This window comes from Panulirus ornatus, chromosome 24 (assembly GCF_036320965.1).
Source record: "Panulirus ornatus isolate Po-2019 chromosome 24, ASM3632096v1, whole genome shotgun sequence".
NCBI lineage: Eukaryota > Metazoa > Arthropoda > Malacostraca > Decapoda > Palinuridae > Panulirus > Panulirus ornatus.
In genome coordinates, this window is record NC_092247.1 from 5,834,016 (window position 1) to 5,860,741 (window position 26,726).

The following is a 26,726-nucleotide window of genomic DNA, read 5'->3' on the forward strand; positions in this document are numbered from 1 at the left end:
GGGGCTTTAGAACAGTTTACGTTGTCAGAGAGGAGAAATGAAAAACTGTGCGATATAGCCACCTCACAACCGTTACCCTAGGTAAGTTATGACTGTTTTCAGTGAAAATGGGGTATTCTTTATTGTATCTACTTAATCTTTTCCTTGGCTCATAGTCACTAAGCTGTACTTTTTATAATTGAAAGGTTGTCTGTGAAAAACAATTATTTTTATCCATTTCACTTACACTGGGGGAACCTATGGCGGGAGAAAATGGGTCAAGCCTATCTTGTACGTGTCTACAGTCATATTACCCAAGGATTACAGGGTTTCTATACTCAAAGTTACAACCATTACAAAATGATAAGTAAAGAGTGTCCCATTATTTATACTTACAGAGCTGGATTCGATGCTTTCTCCTAAAGGCATATCTTTAACTTACATTTACATTTATTAATATGAATTTTCATCATTTTAGTCTAACTTGAGCACAGGTGCTTTGCAAGGAAGAACCCAACAGAGTAAGAGTAAATCCACTAGAACATCACTTTGTAAAACATGGCAAGTGCAGCTTGGAAGTTTATTCATCAGAGTGAACAGCTTCTTGTTCAGTTCAAGAAAAGCTGAAAAAGATAATAAAATTTACTCCAAGTCCTAACACTGATGGCAATTTTTCATCTCAAGATATATGATTATCTATAAATTTCATTACAAAAAGAAGAAAAATCTTGTATGTACAGTCCAAAGGGTTATCTCACAGAGGGAAAAACTGAGCATTCAGGAAAAGGTCCTTCAAACTTTTGACTGCAGTTCATATCTATTCATGAAAGGAGAGTCAAATCTGGCAACATTTCTGAAATCTTTTAATTAGCTTGATACTGTACAAATATACCTATAATTTGTACATAACTCAGAGAGGTTGTGCACTTCCATGCACACAACAGCGGCACTCATCTTATTGGCACCCTTATCACTGAATCCCCAGTATATGCTGCAATGTACATCAGCTGCTGCCATACCACATACAGTACCATATTTCATGCTCTATTTCATGCTCAATCTCCACAAGTTTCTGTAACTCATGTGTAGCATGCAATAAAACTTTGCTTGACAGCAAACTAACACAGTACCTAACAAAAAGTTAGCTAAGAAGTTGAGAGAGTATGTTATTTGAGGTTCTGAGTATTTAATACTTTCTAATAAAAAAAGTGCAAAAGAAAGTTTTACCTCATAGCATCTGATGACGTCTGTTTCAATTTCATCTGAGAGCAAGAATACAACATACATATCTCTAACTTTCTAAAATACTGTATCATCCTTTTAGTGGTATGGTTAATGAGGGTTGATGGCAAAATCCCCAGAGGAAAACTGGGATTTTTTCAGGGGAACCTTTAGTTAAAAAATCTTTGAAAGTGTCAATATTCATTTATTATCCTGAATTTTGTACCAGCTAAAAATAACACCAATTTTTGTACATTGTTAAATATATATATACATATATGCATAAAACCACAAGTTTATGCATATACTAGATCACGCGCACCACTGTGACCTCTTGCAATAAACACACAAACACACACACACACACACACACACACAGATGGCCCCCGACTTATGATTTTTCAACTTTACCATGGTGAGATATTCAACACTGTGTTAGTTGATTTTGTCCAACTCTAAGCTAATGTAAGTGTTCTCAGAATGTTTAAAGTAGGCTAGGTTAAGCTATGATGTTCAGTGGATTAGATGTACAGTATTAAATGTATTTATTACTTCCAATATTTTCAACTTATGATGGGTTTATTTTAACATAACCCCATCGTAAGTCGAGGAGCATCTGTATATGCAAAACAATTCTAAGAAAATGAAACACAAGAATTCTGAGCACCTTCGTATATTACCACATCTTCAGAGGACTGGTTCCAGAAAGTCCTCAGGATTTTCGCATATAATTTTCCTAGTAATGTTTTATGCATCTATAAAGTCACTTGTTTGTTGAGATTTTCTGCGTATATGTATATACATATATATATATTGTTTCAATAAAGCTAAACTTTCTTTTCAATTGAGGAAAAACAGTTTTGGTAGTTTTCTTTAGGCCTAAAAACAATCTAAAGGTACAAAAAGCATCTCATATCTTGTCCTGGCATCACTATAAACTATAACAAAATTAAAGAAGCTCCAAAACAAACCCCTATGAACTATAATTTAAAAGTTAGCTCTTCACAAACATGTTAGCAAGCTTTTAATGTCACCTAAATCCATCACTACATAGGAGCACCATAACTTCAAGTCACTTTTGTCTAACAGGAATCAGACTTTTACTTGCCAAAAAGAAAAAAGCAAATGGGGTGGGTGGAAAGGCAATGCTGTATATAACTTCATATCACTCAAACAATATTTCATTCTAATGAATGACAGTAATGGGAAAAACTATTCTCATGTAGTAGTGGAGATTATCAATTTAAGAAAGGCAGAAAATTATCAACAAAACATTTCAAGAAATTAAAGTCAAAAATTGATTGATATCATATAAGACAGCATACCTGTAAAACTAGTGCACTAAAACCTAACTAATGAATACTTGAAAAACCAGATTTAATGAACACAGAAAATAAATTGCGGGCTTCCTGCCCAACAGACAGAAAGATGCAGGGTTACCTGGACAAAAGGATTTCACTCAATTATCTGTAAAAAGATCATTCTTGCCCCTAAAAGGTACAAAGACAGAACCCTTTCACTATTTGAAATATCTAAATAGCATGAGATTCTCTTGAGAAAAGAATCCACATTTGTTCTAAATCTACTGGCATATCTTTTCACAGGGTCAAATAACGACAAAAGGTTTGTCTATTCTAATATTTCCCTTAAACCATACCTTTAATTTGTACATAACTGATCGAGGTTTTGCACCTCCATACATACTGTACACTATCAATACCTGCCTGATGGCAAATGCAAAGAGTAATTCTGTTTAGATCTACCTAAAAGTATCAACAACAAGATTTTTGCCTGAGAAAGGGCTAGCACATAGTGCTCACCACGTCTCTTGTTCACTTTTGAATGCTGTTGCTTACTACTGAAACACCTCAGTGCATAATCATAAAGAACTGGTTGATCCAGTAAATTTCGAAGTCAACCATCCACTTTCCGGGACAATATCATTTGACTAAAGCTTACACAACTCATTACTGAAATTCAAAAACATTAAAGTGACCAAAATAATAGATGCTTATAACTAATAACCACAAAACTGCCTATTCTTAAATCAACGTTATGTGTTTTCTCAAAGTACACATCATAAATGACAAAATATTGCATGTGGCAGACAATGATTTGGGAAACAAATCTCTGACTGCTTCAGAAATTCTAAAACTCCAGATCAAAATGATTCATATTTCCATATCAAGTAAGATTTATACCTCAAAACTTATAGCAAATGGACAACAAAACAAAGTAAAAAATGTCATATCTAAACAAGGAAACTGAGAACCCACACGTATGCAAACTTTGTGGATAAAACTGAAACACTGTTTGATACCATACATTCTAGAGAATCTATAAAATCATTTTACTTGAAGAATTTGCAATAACTTCTGAAAAAGCACGGGAAACCAAGGTTTAGAAGGGAATTATGAGGGAACTACAATGAGTCTTTTCAACAGAATAGTTTTGTTGCAACTTCACATGACTGACAAAAAAGAAAAGAATAAATCAATGCCAACAACTCAAGCCCATGTATTTAATACTGAATGATATAAATGATGGATTTGGCAACCGTGCCCAACTGCAAACAGATCTGCTAAATCAAATCCCTGTCACTCAAAAGAAAAACCTGATGATGTAACCTCATGCATGGTAACAAAGAGCATCAGAGACTGTCAAACCACTAAAACAATCAATTTATCAACAACATAATATTGCTGGTGGAAGTCCACATCTGGCTTCTGAGACATGGCCAGTGAGCAGTTAGAGAGCACTTATGGTTCCTTGACTTCTTACAAACGAGAAAATAACCATACAAATTGTAATAACATTCGGTATCATGTCATGCGGGTCCTTCAGAAAATAATCTAATGCTCCATAATGTATTGTGCAGCAAAAGACAAGTCAACCCAGTCATAATGGAAAGAAACTGTCATAGAATAAACCTCAAGGATTTGGAGACAACCAAGAACAAGAATAAGTGATCTTCTAACCTTGGAATAAAGCTCAGTAAATATCCTTTCAAGTAACAGAGAATCTCTGAAATTCATCCACATTACTTGCAAGAAAGCTGTAAATGTCCTGAACTAAAGTATAAGAGCCAGTAAATTCAGATACTTCACCCAAGTATTTGGCTGCCATCTGAAAATAACATAATCATAAGTCCTTACAACTCTTCCGGTTGATCCCTCATACAAGGGGTATCTTTTATCTTATAACAAATAAGTTCATAATTAAATTTTATTTTTATGGTTTTCTACCTGGAAAATGATATATACCAACGTTGAATGGCATCTTCCATTTTCTACACCATAAAGCTATTTCATTCACATCCTCTTGTTAGTTCAGCCTATCATCTTCGGTAAACATGGAATTGCTGGTTTTTGGGTCATCTACAAATCTAAACACTAAATCATTCAGCCCTACATCAATGTCATTGATATAAATGATGAAAAGTATAGGTTCCAAGACAGACCCCTTAGTGAGGGGTGACCATGGTGATACTCCCCCATTCAACATGATTCTCTGCTTCCTATTATGTAGTGAATCTTCTATCTATTGCTCTGCGTTGACATGGTATCAAATAGTTAGTCATATGTAGGAATGTATGTGTCTTTTTGGTAAATAAACTGTCACTTAAAAAATGTCCATAATTCCTCTAGACATGAATCTAAGGTATGACTTTTTCAAGCACTTTCCAACCCATTAAAATCCACCCTATAAAAATTAGGGGTAATAATACCATTCTTATAGAAATGGGTTTTGAGATTTATATCAAAACTAACCATATTAGAGTTGCATGTACCTAAAGGTTCACCGACACAAGTATTAATCACCGAGAAAGAGAGAGATTTTACTACAGGATCATGGAGCTACTGATCAGCTGTAACTTCTTCACCTGGCAAGCAATTCAAAACTGAATCTCCATTCAGACTAGCCCATATACCTGAAACTTCACCTTTGTAGAAAAAAGAAAGAATGTAGAGAATCTTAGCAACCTGATACACAGGAAAAATATCAGAAAATAACTCCATCCATTATATGGCTACATTCTAAAAAAGCATGAGGCAATCATACATTTCTCTTCCACAAAAATGTTTGATGTTTGCACAGTGATGGAAAGACTATTGTGACTCGGAAAGACTATTGTGACTCGTACATAGCAGAGTAATCTCCAACAGAGGGACTGCTATTTAGTGGCTGCTCAAGGTAACAAAAAAGTTTGTTTACATAGAATATAAAGAGCTTAATCGCAAGCAACTTTAGTAGAAGATGCAATGATCTGGGAACTAATAATGTACCATCATTTCTGGGCTTACCATGAAGACTAAACTACATTCTATATGACAAAAAAATTATCTGTACCTTTGGTTTGTGAAGAAGGCTCAAAAAAAAAATCCCTCCTTTATACTGTAAAGGGTGGTACGTGATACTAATATCATTCACTACCCAAAATCTACTTGTTTCCCAGGGAGCAAGATCATTTACAGGTAGGGAAAACTTGACAGTTTGCTTGGAAGAATTGTTGAAACACCATTACCTTCCTTGTCCTAATCTTTGTGAATTACTGAGGTTTTACAGTACTTCCACTATGATCATATCTATTTCATAAATCACACACAATATGCAACTTGCCCAAATTAAACCTCAGCGAAGAAGACTGAAAATTATTTTTAGGAAAATTAACTGATTCTATATCTGCCTTACCCTTTCACTGCACTAGTATTTTTGGCCCTGTGTACAAATATCATAACATTATGGGAAAAACATCATAAGATGCACGAAGCAGTAAGATCCCGTCTCGTGTAAGTCGCATGATGTGTTGAGTATTGAATGGGTTAAACATGATATTTATCTTAAAAACTGTGTCCAAATCTAGGATATACCATGCATTAGGGATACAGCACCAAGTCCAGACCTACTTTCCAAATCTTCATTGTACTGCTTATCATTATATACTATAAACAACATTCAAATGTTCAGGAATCTTTACATATTCCCGAGAGGATACAGGCTTCAGGATATGAATATAAGTTTTTTACATTTATATATATGAGATAATGTTTTTCTTTTTAAGAGAAGCACATCTTAGATGCCTGTGACAAAATACAGAACAACTCTGAAACACTAATACTGTTTAAAATACAGTTTCAAGACTCCCTATGAAGTTACAAATAAAATTCTAACAGACTAGTGAAGACTTTTAATACACATTTGGAATCTTTACCATTAAACAAAAATCTGATGAAAAATCTATATTTACAAATATATTTGAGGTACTGTCCTGGGATTTATAAATAAAAGGACTGTAAATCAGAAAATACTAACAAAAATCCAGAGTTTATATTATAAAACAAAATAATCATTGATTAAAATATTTCCTGTGAGTAGGGACAGTATCAAATTGGCAGTGTATCTTGTATGACAGCAGCTGTTTTCCAGATTCTAGTAAGAAAAATCAACATTTTCACAAAATAAATATAATGCCTGTACTGAAAAAGCAGCCTTGTACTGAGTCCATCAAATAAAATGCCCATACGTTTAGCACTTCCCATATGTAAATATGGTAACTAGCTTGCAATGCTAATCATAATTAAGGTTTCTCAATTTACATTACTTTGCTTGTGAAAGCACCATAGGATGCCAAGTGCCAAAATGGTACAAGATCACAAGGACTGGTAGATCCCTGATAGGCAAACTGGATCAGTGGCACTGCAAATTGCAGATCAAACCATCTGTGACATAACTAAAAAAATGAGGTTGATTAATAGGTGATAACAATGAGCATTATTCAGGAAACATAACCAGAGTCAACAGTTCCAATCACATCATCTGAAACCAATGCACTTACGAGTATTAATGAACACTGGATATGAACCAAAACCTTTTCTCTTGCAATGGAAAGATGCTAAATAAAAGGTAAACATGACAAGCAACACTATAATATGTGTAAAGTGCTTTGGTTGAAAATCAGGATTTGTGAATGTACTACTCGAAGAAGGTGCATCTCCTGAACATAACCAATAAGGGCATACAAATACCGGTGTTGCAAAATTCTACCAGTGTTATCTTACAACATAATCCAAGTAAAGTACTAAACTTATATATGATTGCTTGACGCACTGACAATGAACAGCAGAAAAAATGTCTAACACTGATTCCATAAATAACTAGAAAAAAAAATTCTTAAATTATGGACATAACTGTACAAAAATCTTACCTATAATGTGCAATAACAAGAACAGCAAATGTTTCACAGAAATAATGCTAATCATACTGTGCACAGACTGCATCTAATACAATCTTTATTTCAAACCTTGATATTTCTTATCTACAACAACAGACACAAACACATATACATATCCTTTAAGGATCAGAGGCTGATATACAGCATATTGACCACATACACAGATTCCAGCTTCAAAATAAAGGTGATAAAAATTTATCAAAGATTCTAATTTTTCTGATACATAAACACTGGTTAAAGGAGAGCACACTAAGCTTATCAAACCAACTACCAGAATCTACCTACACTGTTGGGTGTGAAAAACTGCTGGGTTTCAGGTGCTGTGAGAAAAGTTGAGGAAGTTATATCAAAGTCAGCATCTTAAATATGACTCACAAATGAAATTTCATGTATCCACCACTGGTTAGCCAAACAGCTTAACAAAACCTGGGGATCTGCTAGGTTATAGTCAGCAAATTCCTAGAGGTCTCCTTAGTTACTTGAAGTCTTCAATTACCCAATTTCACTAAACACATCTATTTTCCATCATTGGTCAACACATCTATTTTCCATTATTGGTACTACCATGGTGAAACCCTGGATAACTATTTAATATCCAGGGCCTGTCATCCTAAATCTTGTTTACCTAATATATTCAACCATTTTCCCTGATTATCTTGACATCATTTTCTAATAGACTTCCTGTATAATACATAAACAAACATGAACAACAAAAGTACATCCAGATAATCATGAAAATGGTTAACCAGATCTTTTATTTTGTTAACTTGTTTAGAACTTATCTTCTATCCCATACAGAATTCTCTAATTTCTTTGGCTACAGTTGTGAAACTTCTCCAACTGTATCTAGTTTACACAGTAACTGTACATTAACAATACTGTTAATATCTTAATGATGCAAAATCACAATTTTCTTTACTGAGAAGGACAACACTTTTGACCAACCACAGTACTTATATCATACCTAATATCTGTGAAATGAAATCTAGAAGATTTTTACAATATTGTGATATTGCTAAATATTATTGCACAAATGCATAAACTATAAAAAGAACTGGTTAAAGAGAAACGTTATAAATTACTCATCATCAACGGTAACAAAAACAGGGACCAAAAGTCTGGTACATATAACCATGATGTTGCTAATAGAGTACAAACTTAAATTCCCTACCAGAAACCTTAATGATTCACAGGAAATCATTATCTCACTCTATATATGTAACACCATTACTGTTTTGACAACCACTTAACCCTCCAAACTGAAAATAAAACATAAAAGCATAAGTATTTCCTCCACTGATATTTCATTCAGTTCAAATTATACTAAAAAGTTTTCTTTCACAAAAAAAGATGTATCAGCTTGAAAAGCTTGTCTACAAGGTTGTTGCAGTTATGTAATCCTTCAGCAGCCAATTTCCAAAAGAAAAGCCACAGATATCTATCCAATAACTATGCTTGATTATCTTGATATGCTGGACATCCTAATGTAAGCTACAACAGAATAGAATTTCTAGCATGAAGATTGACACCACTGCAACATGCTATGTAGTACGTGAAAGAATTCCATGCTGATTGCTTATAGAATTATGAAATAAAACATGAATGACAAAATGAATAAGATGTTGACTAGAACATCTCACAGTCTTCCTCACTTTATAATTCCTCATTCACTGACATAGGTTAACATACTAAATGCTGAATCAGCCAAATATCATTGTTCTATGTAATGATGAGGTTCATGAGATAGAAAGTGTACAGACTATGGAATGGAATGTTACTGTGTAAGAATTCAAGGATGAGTAAGGGAAGAGTAAAGAAAAGTGAAAAATGTAAAATGCTTGGGGAAAAAGGGAAAGTAGAGTGATACTCTGCTCTGTGTGTTTCTATATATGTATTCAGCAATAACACAAAACTGCTAGGGTCAAGATATTAACAAGAGCACAAATCAGAAGGTGAATGATGATCAATCTAGTGAAATACATGAAGATTGCGATATGCAGTAAAATGCTTTTGGTACATGCAGAATGTAAAAGATATAATGATGAAGTTAAAGAGTCCCTTCACATAAATAAAAAAAAAAGAACAAACATGAAACTTAGGAGTTTATTGCTGATATCTCTAATTGCAAATACACATAAGACGAACTGTAATAATGTACTTGATTTTTCATAAATATACTTGATATTTTATATGTACCACTTAAAATAATGGAAGAGGTTGTTTTGTTTGAAAACTGGATATGTAAAGGAAGATGGTACTAATGAAATTCTTCTTTACTCAGGCAAAGAAAATAAGCATCTATTAAATATGCAGTCAAAAGAAAACTCGGTACACATAATGGTGAGTGAAAATCTCTGGAAAAAAATTCTGAGGTAGTGCCATGTTGGTTTGAGCACAGTTACAAAGGTATAAATCAGTGAGACAGGTTGGAAAATGTAAGGAGAGCCAAGATCACATGATGTGCCAAACAGAAAGAAAAGTGTAATCAATAGTTGGAAAAAGATTTCTTGGGCATCAGTTTTATATAAATGAATAAATCTTATCAATAATGAATGAAATAATTAATGAACACGTGTTTAAATAGGTAGACTGGTTCTTCTGGAAGGAAAGGTCTCTAATGCCAATCTTTTCCATAAAACATGAGTTCTTAACATATGAAAAACTATTTCTTTTTACATGGGCCAATGAGCAAGAGAAATGAGACAGCACCAGGATCTTTGGGATTAAAAGGAAAAATCCCAACAACTACCTATGGCCATGTCCAACGGTCAGGATCACATGTCATAAAGTGTTATCATGTTCGCATCTACATGCACAGAATGCAGGGGAAGTGAGAAGCAAGAGCTTGGTGTCCTCTTAACAATGATTGCAATGTGGGCATGACATATCTTAGGATGTGCTGAAAAGGTGTTTGCAGTGATGCCCAGAGCATAAGCAGGAAAGTGTGACACGTGTTTGTCTGGGGAGTGATTTCTGGTGGGATGGAGTTTAAGACTGAGTAGGGAGGTCGACTGTACAGTGTTCATCATGTCATTTCAGTACGTATGGGTTTTCTCTATGCTACAATTAAAGAGGGTGGCGGGATTTGCAAACAGAAGTTACTGGAGTGTTAGGCACAGCTAAGTTTTTATGTCTACTTGGGGGTTGGTGGTTAGTTATGGAGAGGTCTAGTGCTTTTACACAGAACTGAGTGCCATGCATATTAAGGGGGGGACTTTATTAGGAGAATCTTTGCTTCATTGTGAAGGTGTTGAGTGTCTATGGTTGCAAGGAAGTCAGTAATTGTTCTGAGTGTATGATTTTGTGTGGGTTGCAGCCTTGTTATATTTACTTTTGGGAAGGTGGGAGACTGTATACACAGGTGAGGTAAAGTTTAAAGTGGAGCGAATGAACTGTTTATTTGACAGGTGTTACTGTACTCTACCTAACTGAGGTTACAATGCAGAGAAAAATCACCTTGGCAAGGCTGTATCATCAGGAGTACAGTCTCATAAAAAAAATCTCACTCCAAAGGAGTCCACACTTCCCTACTACTAAATATAGTGCAGCCTTGGCTGCTGGAGCCATTAGAAAGAGGTCCTGCTACACCTGGACTCTGCATTTCCATATGAACTGAAAGCCTAGCCCAAGGTAAGCAGGTCAACTTTACTAAGCAAGATGGAAAAAAACCCCACCTACTAGGAGAATTAACATGGGCAAGGCTTCACTGAGAAAATGTAGACTTTAGGACTCCTCAGAGGGACAATATATGCAACAAGTCTCTCAGACTGTACTGGATGTGCACATCCCTACTGCTAAAAAAAAAAAAAAAATGAAGTTATGGTCAAACTTATAAGTGTCCTTGTAGGCCGTTGATTTGGCTAGTTTTTGAACAAATCTTAGAGAATTCACTGATGGGGTTGGGACATCAATTAAGTCAATAGATTTTTGCTATAAGTTAAAGAATTTATAAAATAAATCCTTTTTACTGATAGGATTGGGATAAGTAAAAATATAGCCTCGGACTCTGGAATACCTATTACTCAAGACATATAATTTTTTACATTGGATTTCACTTAAAACTTTATGAAAATAGAAAAATCATAGAAATTGAAATTTTATGCTTAAGAACTACAATGAAAACTGTGTTGTCTAAAAAATGCCAGTATTTTTCCATGAGGCTCACTGCATAAGTGATGACACCTCTAACCAGCTGGAATATGGGATGCAAGTTATAATGGTAGAGGACAAAAAGATTGCTTCTGGAGTGAAGTGGGAGACAGTATTTCAGATGGATTGCTTGGAAAGTTACTACTGGAAGGCGGAAACTGTTTAAACCTAGTGACAGCGAAGGGTAAGCATCATGGTCCTCTACAGGATGATGATCACATAGAAAATACGTTCACTTTGACATAGGGAAGAAGCAATATCTGAGCTATCAACTTGGCCAACTCTAAACATTATAAAGGAGCACCTGAGGTATGGGAAATGAGCTACTGAAAACCAACAGACATTGAGGTGTAAGAAGCCACTGTATTCAGGGAAGAAATCATGGCAGGACCACTGATTCTGTTCTGGAATCTGGTACCTCAACCTTAGAGCTTGACTTGATTCATCAAAGCTACATTCATCCATCTGGGTGGGCCCAATGCATCTTGTCAACTTTACTGCTAAGGAGACTGCTCTGACCTTCCACTTCTCTGAGTGAGTTTGGGTATAGAAACTAACTCATCCAGAAGAAGCAAACCTCACAGTTGGATGTATCTCAGTTAAGATCCCCTGTGATGCATAGATCACAAGTAGCACAATGTTCATGCTGGTAATCTTTGCAAGTGAAGTATGTACTGTTGTTATGTGTACATATTTTAGGTGATGAAACCTTGGGGAAGGTAAACTAGATGCAAAAATGAGAAAAAAACAGGCAAAAGTAAGGACCTTACTTTACGAACCTAACCACCCAATAAGAGGGAGAAAAGTGGTAACACTCTCTAAAAAATACTCAAGCTTTCTCAAACATCCTCCAAATTCATATAACTATACGATGAACAAAAAAAATCTATATATCCTTTGCTTAAATCTCATGACCATCTTGTTCTTGTTCATAAGTGCCACTTTCACTGCCCTACACAGAATTTTCATGAGAATTATTCATTTATGATATTTCTACAGGCAACAACTATTATATGATAAAGAACTTAAAGCTATGGCAGGACCCTTGCAGCTCAAGTTATTGTGCAATGTAAATATGCACATTAACCAAGCAAAGAAAAATGTCAGAAAACTGTGTCAACTTTAAAACTTGCTTTCTCAAAAACAGATTTATACACCTTTTAAATGCTTAAAACTCCAAGATCTATAGTTCAGTCTTTATGATTTAGAATTCTTTTCTAAGCCTTTAGATTTTTTAAGATGTTTGTTTCTGTGTTTATTTCCATGTTGCTTGCTATTCCTTATATAAAGATTAATTTCTAGCATGGAAGGCACGATATCAAAGATCTTTCTCATAGTTTAAAGGTGAGGAATTATAGTAAAAAATGGCAACAAAAAAGAACTATAGCTTACAACATAAATGGAGTAGCAATTGCTAAAGGCTGCTTTTCAATCATCAACCCATATCTTTTTTTTTTTTCAGCTAAACTACCTGCAAACTTCCTCAAGATGTGATGTGGGTAAGGTATCTTAAGGTCACAGTAATTCTGTGATTATACAGTAAACATATCTTTACAGTAAGCAACAAAAAACAATTTTGACAAAAATACATTTATAAAAATCTTTATCAAAAATTACTTTTTCAAGGCTTTTGCAATTGAAACTGAATACTTTCAGTGTAACTCAGAAATACTAATTTTCATGGCTTCCACAATCTCTAAAGTAGTCATTATGATAAAGGATGGTAAGATAGTCATTGCCTACAACACACTACACACCTCATTTACAAATCATTACAGTATTGTGTATGATACATGTGGAGGACCAGCCAAGCAAGGTTCAGCTAAACTCAGAATCATGATTTTCTAAACTTAAATAATGAATTCATGAAAGGGAACTGAACCTAGGCCTTGTGGGTAATAGATACTTATCCCAGCTACAAGACACCATGGCAGAAATATGAATTGCTGAAAAAAGCAAGAGGTAAGGAAGACTACCTTCCTTAACTTAAAACACAGCTGCCATAGACTGATGGCCAATGTTAGTGGCCTCAAAATTAAAGGCAAAAAGCAATAAATGACAAAAAAATGCCCCTTGAGCATTCCTCTGGGAGAAAATACACAGAAGAACAAATCTGTATTAATAAATGAGCTACGATGTTCAAGAGGGAGGGGTTGTGAAAAGAGACCCATGCTTGCAAACAAACCTGAACTGCATGGATCCTTTACATATATAATACTTTAACTGGAGGGAAGAACCCAGCTATCTATTCCCAACACAGAAAAAAGCACTAATAAAAGGATACTTAGTCTGCTGAAGACAAGATGTAATGAAAATTGTAAATAAAAAAAATAGGGTATATAATGAAGACACAAGCCACAGGCTGTTGTTGAGATGTTCTGAGTGGGGAACACATGAATTGGGTGTGTTTGCTTCATCAGCATTTGAACTCATGACATAATCCTTGTACCTTGAGAGGAATCAATGGTGTAAAGTGGTTTGTGCAAAGTGCCCTTGTTCTTTGGGACAGATGATGGTATAGGGAAAGGATCTCCAATCTGACCATACCCAAATCTAAAAGCCCATACATACGCTAACTTGCTAGGAATAAAAGAAGTCGCAGATGTATATATACAGGTGTGTGAGAAATACAAAATCAGTTGCCTTACCCTCTGGTTGAGGATGAGTAGCTTTAGTATTAGAAAGTTGTACTGCAAAACCTCTTGAAGCACATGGGTCTCCTGGACCTAATGTAGAATGACAAGTTTCTTTATGTTTCAAGTTAACTGTATACCTGAGACCATAATTCAAATAAAATCCAATAAAACACTGCATAACTTATGACATGAAAGGCAGTATATCCAATATGGTTAAGCCATGGGTAAACCTATTCAGTGTCCCTGTTAATACAACAGAACCTCTAGACCATGAAGTTTTCTTGTCCAAGATAAGGATGACCAAGTGACAATTACTGTACACACTATGGCAGACATCAATATATATATATATATATATATATATATATATATATATATATATATATATATATATATATATATATATATATATGTACATATATATATATATATATATATATATATATATATATATATATATATATATATATATATATATATATATATTTTCCTATGAGTCCACGGGGAAAATGATACACGATAAGTTCCCAAGTGCACTTTCGTGTAATAATCACATCATCAGGGGAGACACAAGAGAGAAATATAACAGTCAGTTGATATACAATGAAGAGATGTAGATAGGATGCCATTTGGTAAACATGCGATTGTCCAAGACAGACAACGAACGTATCATAAACTATTATGTGGACAAGAAGGTGAATTGTTTACGCTCGTGGTCTGTCTTGGACAATCGCATGTTTATCAAATGGTGTCCTAGCTACGTCTCTTCCTTGTATCTCAACTGATAGCTATATTTCTCTCTTGTGTCTCCCCTGATGATGTGATTATTACACGAAAATGCACTTGGGAACTTATCGTCTTTCATTTTCCCCGTGGACTCATAGGAATATACTTGATCACGTGCAAAATTGTGATCCTTTCCAACATATATAGATATAGATATATATATACATATATTTATATATATATATATATATATATATATATATATATATATATATATATATATATATACATACATACATATACATATAACTCACTTAGCAGCCATGACTGATTACAAATCAGCTGCAAATGAAGTACACAACCTGCAAACTTTTTCGTTCGCTTTCTTATTGTATCACCTAAGTCTTCCTACAACACAAAAATCTTGCTAACAGCATGCCTGTTACATCTAAACCTTTGAAGGTTCTACAATAAGACTGTCAATAATGATGCCTTATAATCTGAAATGTAATTAATTTTCTAAGCACTCTGGTATGATCTTCACTTCCTTGGATATAACCATCATGTTAGAAGATCTGATAAGGATTCATTTTTTGTTTAATGCAACTTTTCTGCATCACACAACTTTTTCATATTAATAATCTACACCACATAAGAAGTACTATATCACATTCATTGATAAAGGATACCAAAAAAAATGGATATCTGTAAACAGTAATCATCAAAACAGTAGCAAACAACAAAATGAGTATGAGTATGAGAACTATATCAAAGCACTATCATCCCATCAAAGGGACAACAAGGTACAGAAGCAACCCTATATTTAAGTATTGGGTATGCTCTTCAGTACGAAAATGGACTGACAGTGTGGTAACTGCTTTGATATGCTTTGTGTTGATCAACCTTTTATGAAAAGACCCCATGCCATGGACTTCACCTTAGCATACTCCTCCTTACCATGAAGGATGCAGTCACATTAAGTAGGAAATATCATTATGAAATTTTAGCTTGAAGAAAGTATGTAAATTGCCTTAAAAAATCTTAATCAATTTGTTAACTAGAATGAAATAATAACATACTAAAAAGGTAAAAACTTTCCAATTCTACAAAAAGAACATAAACAAACTTCCTACTTTACCTGACTGCAAATTACAGACTTCTGGAAAAAAATATATTTCACTGGTACTGATTTGCTTTTGAAAAATATAATGAAACCATTCTGCACTATAAAATTTTCATCCAATACAGTGGCATCATAAAATAATGTCAGTAACTTCAAGTAATGCATCACAGAAGATGATATAACCTCATGTTCTGAGATGCATTACACCCAGTAAATATACACTATTCACTGTAAGCTGCCCAAATCATAAAATGTGCCTGTTATGATGAGTAACCAACCAGCATATAATTCTTAAATATTTCATCACCTAACAAAAGGCATCAGGCCACAATAATCTACAGCTGCAAAAGACCAATCTTCACAGAAGAGGAACATTTCTCAGTACACTATGTACCTGATGAATAACAAACTTTTCTTTTAATGTACACAAAATAATTACAGGTACTAAAAATAAACAAATTAATAAAAAAGAGTTTAGTACATTACCTCTGAATGTATTTAACAGATGTGAGAATCAAGGCAAAACTCGAGCTAACAGCAGCAACAGTTACACTCAAATGAAAACCAATGTTACTCCCTGTCACTGAACCATGGAGAAAAATACTAAAATGGGCCTTGAATGAATTAGCTGGCAACAATGTTCTCCGGGCATTACTCAAACTGGCTGTACTCTATAAATATGGAATTTCAATGGGGCAACAGTTCATGTGCTTGCCAGCAAGCTATTCTGTTTGAAGTCCTACTGAAAACCATGTGTGCCTTCTCCCTAAAGCTAGAAGCTGAAAAACACTACATACTTCTAGCTGGTGTAAGAGATATTACCTTTAAAAATGTAAAAGTCAGCAAATTTATTGCTGTTTCTATTTGTATATGGCAGACAGATTAATGATCCCAGCAGCACCTAAAAACATATGGAAAAAAAAGAATTATTCTGTAGGCACTATTATGCATAACTGTATACATAAACTGGCCATCTGCAGAGGAGGTAAAACTCACATTGCGTTCCATAATCAACAATTATGTGTATGTCATTCATGTCTGGAAGTGAGTCACACTCTAAAAACATTAACATAAAAACTTTATATGCAAGTCTTTCATGTCTAATATTACTTGGGAACCAAAAAAAAGTCTTACCAGAAGTATGTAGGTAGTGTCTGAGAAAAGTAATACCCGGTTACAGTCCACCAGCCAAACTCCCATAACAGTTGTTTCTGTTACTACTACAATATTGATATTACTCACATTAGGTACGTTAGTCACCAGTGGCTCCAGAATTCAATTTGAAGATAATACATTGGGTACTATTTACAGTATAAAAGTAAACTGGGCATTTCTTTACTACAGACTTAAAATATCAATCTAACCAGAACTTTCATTTGCAAGAATCACATTTCACATATTACACATTAATCCACTACTTTGTTCACAAACTTACAACTTGAGTACTGTTATAAACTCTGTATGTAACTGTTAACTGTAATCAACTAGCAGGGTTTGACACATCATCATTCAAAAGATCCATAAAAATAATCTTTCATCCCCCCCACCCTCAGCATGACCCCTAAACGCACAAAGTTACCTCTTTCTGCGACAAAGTTTTTTGTGCTCTTTATGCCAATGAACTTGTTGACACTCAATAGAGCAGTAGGCTGTGTTCCAGCAGCAGTGGTAGATGGCTTCAGCTTCACATGTCCAGCACTGTTAAAATAAGGAAGAAACTTGTAAGACATGTAAATTTCAGCTCAGTAGTGCTCAGAAATACTATTCCTATCTAATATGGTAAATTACACTAACCTGTGAGGAATTCTTAGTTATGAAACTTTTTAAAAAGCTTACTAAACTAAACATACAAACAATATTACTGTATGATGAAAATGTAGATCATTACCAGAAATGTAAATGTGCAGGACTTCTGACTTAGATTCAAACCACCTGCTTTGTCTCTTAATGGATTTCATCTAATATCAAAAATAATCAGGTGCCCTTTTTCTTCCAAACAAGAGTCAGTCAGCAAGTAAGGGAAACATGACAACTTTACTGTTCAAATATCCTGATAATTACCTGTGGGTAAACCCAAAATCTAACCATGACTTGACATGAATCACTGATTAAAATCATCTCTTCTACAAAGAACTTCTGTCATAATAAATGAAAGGCAAGAATATGCATGAACAAGCATGAGTTAATGATTAACTCATTTCCCAACTAAATGTATAGCGTCCTTAAAAAAAGACTTGCCTGCCTCTAGATATTTTAAAGGCGATACATGGCTAAGATGTATTGTGAGTACACATTTCACTCTCGGTGAAATCATTGTACACTTGGTTGCTGTGACTAGTGTCTCTAATGGAGTGAGCACCAGCAACCCACCTAAGTGAGCTTCAGGCTATTTATAAGGATGGCTGTTCTATCTTTACTCCTGGTTGCCACTACATTTTGGGAGTTTTGCTTTGGGGTGTTGCACTCATCCCATCTGTGCTTCAAGATGGTTGGCTGTTACCTTTCTAAGGAAGAGAAAGCCAAAATTCTCAAATGGAAACAAGAAAATGTGGATACACATGAGATTTCTAGGCACACTGGGCACTAAGAATGCACAATCAGTTAGTTATCAGTTAAAACCATTCACTTACCTAAAATAAGTGATCTCTATTTTAGTTTACAAGAACTTTGTATAGTCCACTTCCTTATAGTACTAAAATTTACATATAAAAAAAATGTTCAGCGATCGGGGCCTGAACATACAGGAGGCTGAAAGCCATGCAAGGAATAGAGTGAACTGGAACAATGTGGTATACTGGGCTCAACGTGCTGTCAATGGATTGAATCAGGGCACGTAAAGCGTCTGGAGTAAACCATGGAAAGTTTTGAGAGGCCTGGATGTGGAAAGGGAGTTGTGGTTACGGTGCATTACACGTGACAGTTAGAGACTGAGTGTGAACGAATGTGGCCTTTGTTGTCTTTTCCTAGCGCTACCTCACGCGCGTGTGGGGAGGGGGGTGCCATTTCATGAGTGGCAGGGTGACAATGGAAATGGATGAAGGCAGCAAGTATGAATATGTACATGTGTATATATGTATATGTCTGTGTATGTATATGTATGTAGACGTTGAAATGTACAGGTATGTATATGTGCACGTGCGGGCGTTTACGTATATACATGTCTATGTGGGTGGTTTGGGCCATTCTTTCGTCTGTTTCCTTGCGCTACCTCGCTAACGTGGGAGACGGTGACAAAGTATAATGATAATAAAAAAAGTCCTCATGATTCCTGATGTGAACAGCATTTCATGTCCTTTCCATTATTGTTGGGTGTTGTCCTTTCAGTTCTGCGTGTGGTACAGAAAAAGTTAATAGAAAGTTTACACAATAAACCATATTTGCAACGACCACATACCCACTGTTTTTTCTTTGTGTCTGAGATCTGATGTTTATGTTTGTCCTCTATTTCAGATATTTTAGACCGGTACTCCTCCTTGACTCTATCAATCTCCTTCTCCATCTGCTTGATAGTTGATTGTATAACTTTCTGTTTTTCTGTGTCAGATTCCCGTCTTAACTGAAAGCAAAAGAAATGTCATAAATCATATAGTTGTAAATGACTACAGTAATCATGTTCACTCATAATTACATCAAGTAAATATATCTAAACTACTCATAAAATAGGAATTTCTTCAAAAACTCTTATTTTCAACTCTACATGTAGGTTTTGAAATGTGAAAAACCATTTCTCGACCTGAAGCGGAGCCTTATGAGCAGAAGACAGGACATTTGCCCACTTTAGGTGAATCATTTTATCTCAAAGTTAAACCACAGGGATTTCACCCTCTCTGACTATCATGCTATATGATCATGACTAATGCTCATTATTACAAAAGGAACTCATAAATAAAAAAAAGATGTTAAGATGAGTGAGAATGAGGATGTGGTAAATGCAGACAACATACACAAGTTTAAAAGGTTGTATAAACTCAGAGAACGTCCATGAGATAGGGCCCCATGAGTTTAAAACTCCCTCCCATTACAGTACAAACAGGTATTAAAAAAGGCAATTATACTCACACACACACACACACAAGGTTAACAAAGATAGCAGAAATAAATTCAAGAGGTTGTTGTATGATAGCAGAGAGTGTTCAAGAGATGGAGCCTCATGGGTATAAAATTTCCTCCTCGTACAGTCCAAACAGGTAATTACAATACACAAACACACATCCGTGATATAATGGTCAGCGTTACACATACACAGGCCACTCAGGATCAAACCTAAAGAGGTTAAAATCCATATTATGGCAGCTGGTCCACTCCACCCAGCTGTTCATCCTCCCCCAGGGGTTGGTAAAAAAAATGGGTTGATGGCATAGGTTAGGGATGTGTGAGTGCATACATACATATATATAAGGTTAAGAGAAAGAGCAACATAAGCGTAAAAATCTAACCCCATAACAGATAAGCAGTAATCACAATGATGAAAACAAGGAAATAATCTTGATGGTATATAAAGCAGTACATCATGCACACCTCAGAGATGGTAAAGAACTAATTACGGAGAATTTCAATTACAAAGAGATAGACTGTACGAGAGTTGCCCTTTGCCAGTGGCCTGTTATGGGAGAGGCATTAATGGCTAAGAAGAAGCACTGCAACTCATCAGTTATGGAGACTTTTTTGCCATGGCCAACTCCAATTGGAGTTAATGGAGGGAATGGGCATCAGATACATATGCAGATTGATACATAAACAGAACTGGAGAAAGTGATCTTGTAATGCATGTCTGATTATGTGTGATTCTAAAAAAAATGTATCTATTCCCATATGTATTCAAAGAGCAAGAAAGGTGCCAGTGCACATAATTCTAAAAAAATGTATCTATTCCCATATGTATTCAAAGAGCAAGAAAGGTGCCAGTGCACATAAAGCCCTCACTCCTGATGTTAAATTAGAGGAGCTCAGGCAGTGTGATGAGAAGCAGAAACTAGCATTACAGCTGGCCATCATAATCACCGTTTTCACTAAGTTTTCATAACATATTGTCTAAATAACATCATGAGAGAGTGTGGTATATCAATGGTAAGATAAGATGCTTTTTGTTCGTACATAGTAGTCAGACTAGGAAATTTTTGATCAGGAGTATAAACGCCTGCATTAGATGGGCATCCATGGATCAAATAATGATGGATGGCTAAAAAGACAGATCTCTAGGAATGTAATCCTACTATCAAGTGAGGTCCCATAGTGCAAACTACATAAAGTAACTTAATGAATTTAAATGATTCTCTATTCTGTCTGCCAATCATCAATCCCAGTAGTAAACACTTCCTTTTATTTACAAATTTTTACCATTTACTGCTATAGACAAATACAAGAAAGATGCTAGATTTATCCAAGGAATACAAATGAAACTATGCCTTTAATGCACAATGGGGAAAAAAGTTAACTCAATGAGCTCACCTTGTCTGCCAGATCTCGCAAAGCTTTCTCTGTGTCCTTTGTTCTCTTGTTGCTTCTTTCACCATACTCCTCCAGTGCCATCTGAGAAGGTGAAGATACTAATAATTTGTTGGAATTTTCTATATCTTCATTCCATTATGAAAAATCCTTTTACCATTTATACTAGGATAGTCAAATGCAAGCAATCGTAAGTGACTAATAACATATATCCTGAAGGTAAAAACATAACCTACAATAGTAAAGGCAATTTTCATCTGTTCTCTTACATAGTAATTCAAGTCATCTCCTGACTTGCATGTCTCCATTTACAATTTCAAACTCTCATGTGCAACAAACCTCCCCTCTTTTGTATAACACAATCACTGCCTTGTCATCATTCAAAAATGAGACTAAAAGAGAAATGTGGGAGGTTGTAAATTAAAATAAGTTTCATATATTTACTTTCACTCCTTCAAACTTAGAGAGAGATAGAAAAATGAGGAGAAGAAACAAAAATAGAGAAAGACAGAGACAAACATCTCACAAACCTTCATAAGTCTGTTTGAGGTTTGTACACCAACAGAGCGAGTTGGCAGTTCTTGACAGGAAGAGGATACCACATCCTCTGGGGCTGGAGGCTCTTTCTGGAAAGTCAAATTAACACACATCATAATAACTCCAGAAAAGTACTATACTCTGAGGATCAATGTTATCTCAGTTACAGAAAATATGCTTATTCATATAATCCTGATTTCTGATGATCAAATGGAAATACTCTCTGTGTAACAAGAAGTATTATATGATCCACTTCTCTAACCTTACCCTAAGCAATAACAGATGAAATCTAAAGTCTAGTGTCCTTACTGTATCCGTTTGACCGTGTGTAAATGGGTTCAAAAACACCTCTGAGATTATCTATCTATGCATTATAGGGAAGGAGTTACAAAGTTTCATTACCATCACAGAATATTTTCACAGTCTCTGCATTTACAGTTTCTTCACTTATCCTGTTCCATTCATCCACCATTCATACCATATATGTGTTTCCTCTCTTCCTGCCAGACTCATCATGCTTCATCACCAACATCAAGGAAAACTTTAATACTGACAGTCAAGATGATTCAAAATGTGAAAGGGATAACATTATCTCCCTTTTCCATCTCTCTTCCAACAGGGTTAATCTGAAGCTACGCTACCCCCAGCCAGGTAACTCAACAAATATTCTGTTCATTTTGCTGGATCATGAATAACTAGAAGTGCATGACAGATAAAAATGACAAAATCTGCTTACAACCTATTTTACAAATGTACAATAGCATTGCTCTTCTTGCCCAATTCAGCAGTCTGGTCTAACACTTTCCTAGCTGCCAACCAAGGATCTAGGCCTGATATATCTGTTGATGAATTTGGTCTATATAGCAATGAAATGATTACAGTGTGTGTCAACTGCTAGAAGCGTGCAAGCAACTGAAACATCTAAGTCACTATACTTCATAAGCCAGGCTGGAGGAGAAATGTATTACACCATCAACATTCGTTATGAAGCACAAGTTAGAGACTCCACTGCCTTTAAGCCAACAACTTTGTATAACAGAAATGAGGTTAAGATATTTGGGAAAAATCTAAGATCTATGTGAAAGTTATTCACAATAAGTAGTCTAGTGACTCAGGACTCCCTTTGGCAAACCTTTTTCATCTTTGATGTTTTGGCTTTAGATGTAGATGATATGGAAGAAGCCTGCTCTTCTTGTTCATCCTCCTCTTTTTGTATCCTTTCCTCAACTTCTCTTTCAGCTTCTTCCTCCTCCTCCTCCTCTTCATCATCATCCTCATCACCATCACCATCATTCATATCACCATCACTGCCACTCCCATCCTATCGAGTACAGATAAAAATGCATAACGTACACTATCTAAATCACTTAATTTTCTCTATAATTTTCCCCTCTTTTAACCTGTGTAGTACAGCTCTAATCAAACAGCCTTCTGCCATTTTCATCTATACATGTCTGCTGAAAAATATCCACATTCTAGTCATCCACTAATGATAATGGCAAATATGATAATGGGTAAATGTTACCACCTACCTATGATAATTCTTAAGACTGATTTTCATATATATCTTTTGCCAATTAGGTGGCCACCCTTAATTAAAAACCTCCCTTTTTCTTTATAAGCCCACTCACCATGAGTAAAATACCGCAATACTAATGAAATGCATCTCCAGTGATGCTAAATAGACCCAACGGTAATAGGGGATAGGGGATTAAGAATACTTCCCACGTATTCCCTGCGTGTCGTAGAAGGCGACTAAAAGGGGAGGGAGCGGGGGGCTGGAAATCCTCCCCTCTCGTTTTTTTTTTTTTTTTTTTTTTTTTTTTTTTTTTTCCAAAAGAAGGAACAGAGAATTGGGCCAGGTGAGGATATTCCCTCAAAGGCCCAGTCCTCTGTTCTTGGTGCTACCTCGCTAACGCGGGAAGTGGCGAATAGTTTAAAAGAAAAAAAGAAAAGGTAATACCAGCAACATTTCAAAAATGTTCTCCATGTACAAATTCAGCAAAGAGATATATCAGTAAAATTAAAATGAAATCTTCCATATCCTCAGAAAATGTAGTGCTCTGGCAACAGGTTAGGTACTGAGTTGAGCCCAATGTCCCTTTCACAGAGATTCGGTTAGTATGTTTCTTGTCAGATTAAAATCACATCTCTTGCCCACACAACAGATTTCTGAGGAGAGACATAATAGCAAATCCCTACATACTATACCCAACCTCTGGTTTTAAAATCACTCATGACAATATGAGATCTACAAACATGGTATGTCATTAGAAGTTTTCCATTGCAAAGATTCAAAAATGTGTGTTCATCACCCATTGTTAATTATAAAAACTAAAGTTCTTTGTGTTTGGAGATATTGTGCCTTTCTTATAAAATATACATAAGAACAATAACTACAGTTCTAAAGGCCAATCTAATTCTTGATTCCTATGGTAAAATGAAGCATTTCTATCGACAGTATTATTACACACGTACTAAATTTATGGACTTCAAAGTGAAGCCAATTTCTTTAATAAACAATTTTGATACAAAGACATAAGTGAAACTACCACCAACATTCATCAAAAAATATAAATGTCCTTCAGATAATGTCAAAGTCTATGCTGAAGCAAGCTATACATGCAACACAAGAAATGAAAAGTTACCTCTTCATCCTTCACATCTTTCTTCGTTGAGTTCTGCAGTAACTGTGTTTGCAACCTACAGAAAAAAAAGAAAAAATTATCATCAAGGAACCAGGATATAACATATACTCAAAAAAAATATGAGCATCCTTTCAAACAAACGGATAAAAAGAATGTACACGCAAAAACATATAAAAAATGGACATCAGCTTTAGCTTCAAATACAAATGTAAAGTCATAAAAGAGAGGGTTGTGGGTAAGTAAAAGATGTCAAAAGGGAGAGAGCCTTGGAATGCCCAGCAGAAGAAATATAAGTACAGCTACAGCCAGTCAGCATTTTTAAGGGTACAAGAGAGCATGGAATGAGTATAGCATCAAAAAGAAAAGAAGATCGAACAGAGAAATTTTGAAAAAAAGAATATTGTGGACAAAGCAAGAGGTAATCCAAAACTTTTCCACAGTGACTGGGAAGTGTACAAGAGAAAGCAGCTGGAGGTCAAGAAAAAGGTGCAGGAGATGAAGCAGAGGGAAAATGAAAGTTAGGATTAGCAAGTATCACCAAACTTCAGAGGGAATAAGGAAACATTCTGGGAGCAGGTTTATGGTGTGAGAAAAAAAAAAAAAAAAGAGAATAAATGCAATCATCACTGACAGGGGAAAATGAGGAAGTGGTAACAGGCAGAGATGAGTTGTACAGATGATGCAGTTAGCATTTTGGAGTTGCTGAATGCATTCAATAATAAGATGGCAGATGTGGGATGTTTTGGATACAGAGGTGTGCAAAGCAATAGTCACATTTGCATTTACTAGCACACCTCTGTCTTACACTTTCATTCCCTTCACAACATATCTTTCACAAATTATGAAGAGAAAATCTCTAATGTAATATGTAAGGTATGTGAAAATTCTTTTCCCATTCTCTATTTAAACAACTGGGTTCTAATGCATCATGGCAATTTGTATCATCTTTCATGAAAATGATTCTATGGTTTTAAATTCCTTCATTTCTCAGCATTTTGTAATGTGGACAATAATTCTGACTCATCTCCACAAGTACATATCTCTGTTACCATGATCAACTTTTAAAAGGTTTGATTTCCCCCTAGTAAATTTTTCATGACAAAACTAAACTCATCAATCATGGACGGCAGCCATCAAAGAAATACTTGCAAACTCTTACCTGTGCGCTTGTCGAGACTCTTGGTCAGAAGACAACACATCTTCTCGATGTCTAACCTCAGAATCTGTGCGAGCATTCCGGTGATCTACATCATTTGGAGATAACATCGACAGAAACTCCTGGTGTTTTTTAAGTTCTTCACATGCTTTGTTCCATGCAGAAGTTCTTTTTACCTACGAAAAGGAAAGCTTCCTTTTAAATGTTTACCTACTCCTCTATCATTTTATCATTCATCTGGAGAGAATTCATATGTCTATATTCTCTAATTACCCTGCTAATTTCAAAATCTTACTAATTCCAAGTAAATGAAACTACATCATGAAAAAACTTTACCACATAAAATCTACCTGCCTAACACAAAGGAACAGGTACAAGTTTTATCTTTTCAATATTCAAGAGAATCACAATCTTACTGTGCTGAAAAGGAGTTGAATAAATACACAAGAAATTCATTACAACTTGAGTACTCTTGCAGCATGCTTTGTGCACTCGCCTGTCTGTCAAATTTACCCTAACATAGTGGATTTATCTTTCATTTTTTCCCGACTTGTGTGTGCACAGGAATCCCAGCATCTAGAATGTTGCGTACATGCATGAGTGTTGGTCATATAGGCAAGCATCAAGGGAAGGAAACAATATGGATATGAAAATACAGGTGATGAGGCAAGATAAGCTTGTACACAAACTATAGTATTGTGTTTTCAGCAGCATGGTGGATTCATTTCAAGTGTTTCAGCCTACTTTTCTGTGTGCAAGATATCCATAATGTCAGGAAAATGGCATGCTGGTGAGCAAGCATTCAAGGAAAAGCAACAGTTTAAGTATAAAAAATGCAGGTTATAAGGTGTTCAGACAGTGGTTAAGGTATGCA

At 35.3% G+C, this 26,726-nt stretch overlaps 1 protein-coding gene across 1 annotated transcript in view; it reads right to left on the bottom strand.

Annotated features, from left to right (window-relative positions):
* Positions 1 to 828: 828 nt before the first annotated feature.
* Positions 829 to 26,726, bottom strand: part of LOC139757035 (zinc finger MYND domain-containing protein 11) — a 48,400-nt gene continuing 22,502 nt past the window's right edge. The window contains exons 10-18 of the mRNA XM_071677035.1: positions 25,856 to 26,028; positions 24,697 to 24,751; positions 23,181 to 23,369; positions 22,042 to 22,137; positions 21,515 to 21,595; positions 19,461 to 19,622; positions 17,646 to 17,764; positions 14,230 to 14,307; positions 829 to 8,691 (exon numbers count right to left, since the gene is read on the bottom strand). Of these exons, the coding sequence (XP_071533136.1) occupies positions 14,259 to 14,307; positions 17,646 to 17,764; positions 19,461 to 19,622; positions 21,515 to 21,595; positions 22,042 to 22,137; positions 23,181 to 23,369; positions 24,697 to 24,751; positions 25,856 to 26,028 (924 nt within the window). The 3' untranslated portion in view covers positions 829 to 8,691; positions 14,230 to 14,258. The remainder of the gene's footprint in view (positions 8,692 to 14,229; positions 14,308 to 17,645; positions 17,765 to 19,460; positions 19,623 to 21,514; positions 21,596 to 22,041; positions 22,138 to 23,180; positions 23,370 to 24,696; positions 24,752 to 25,855; positions 26,029 to 26,726) is intronic.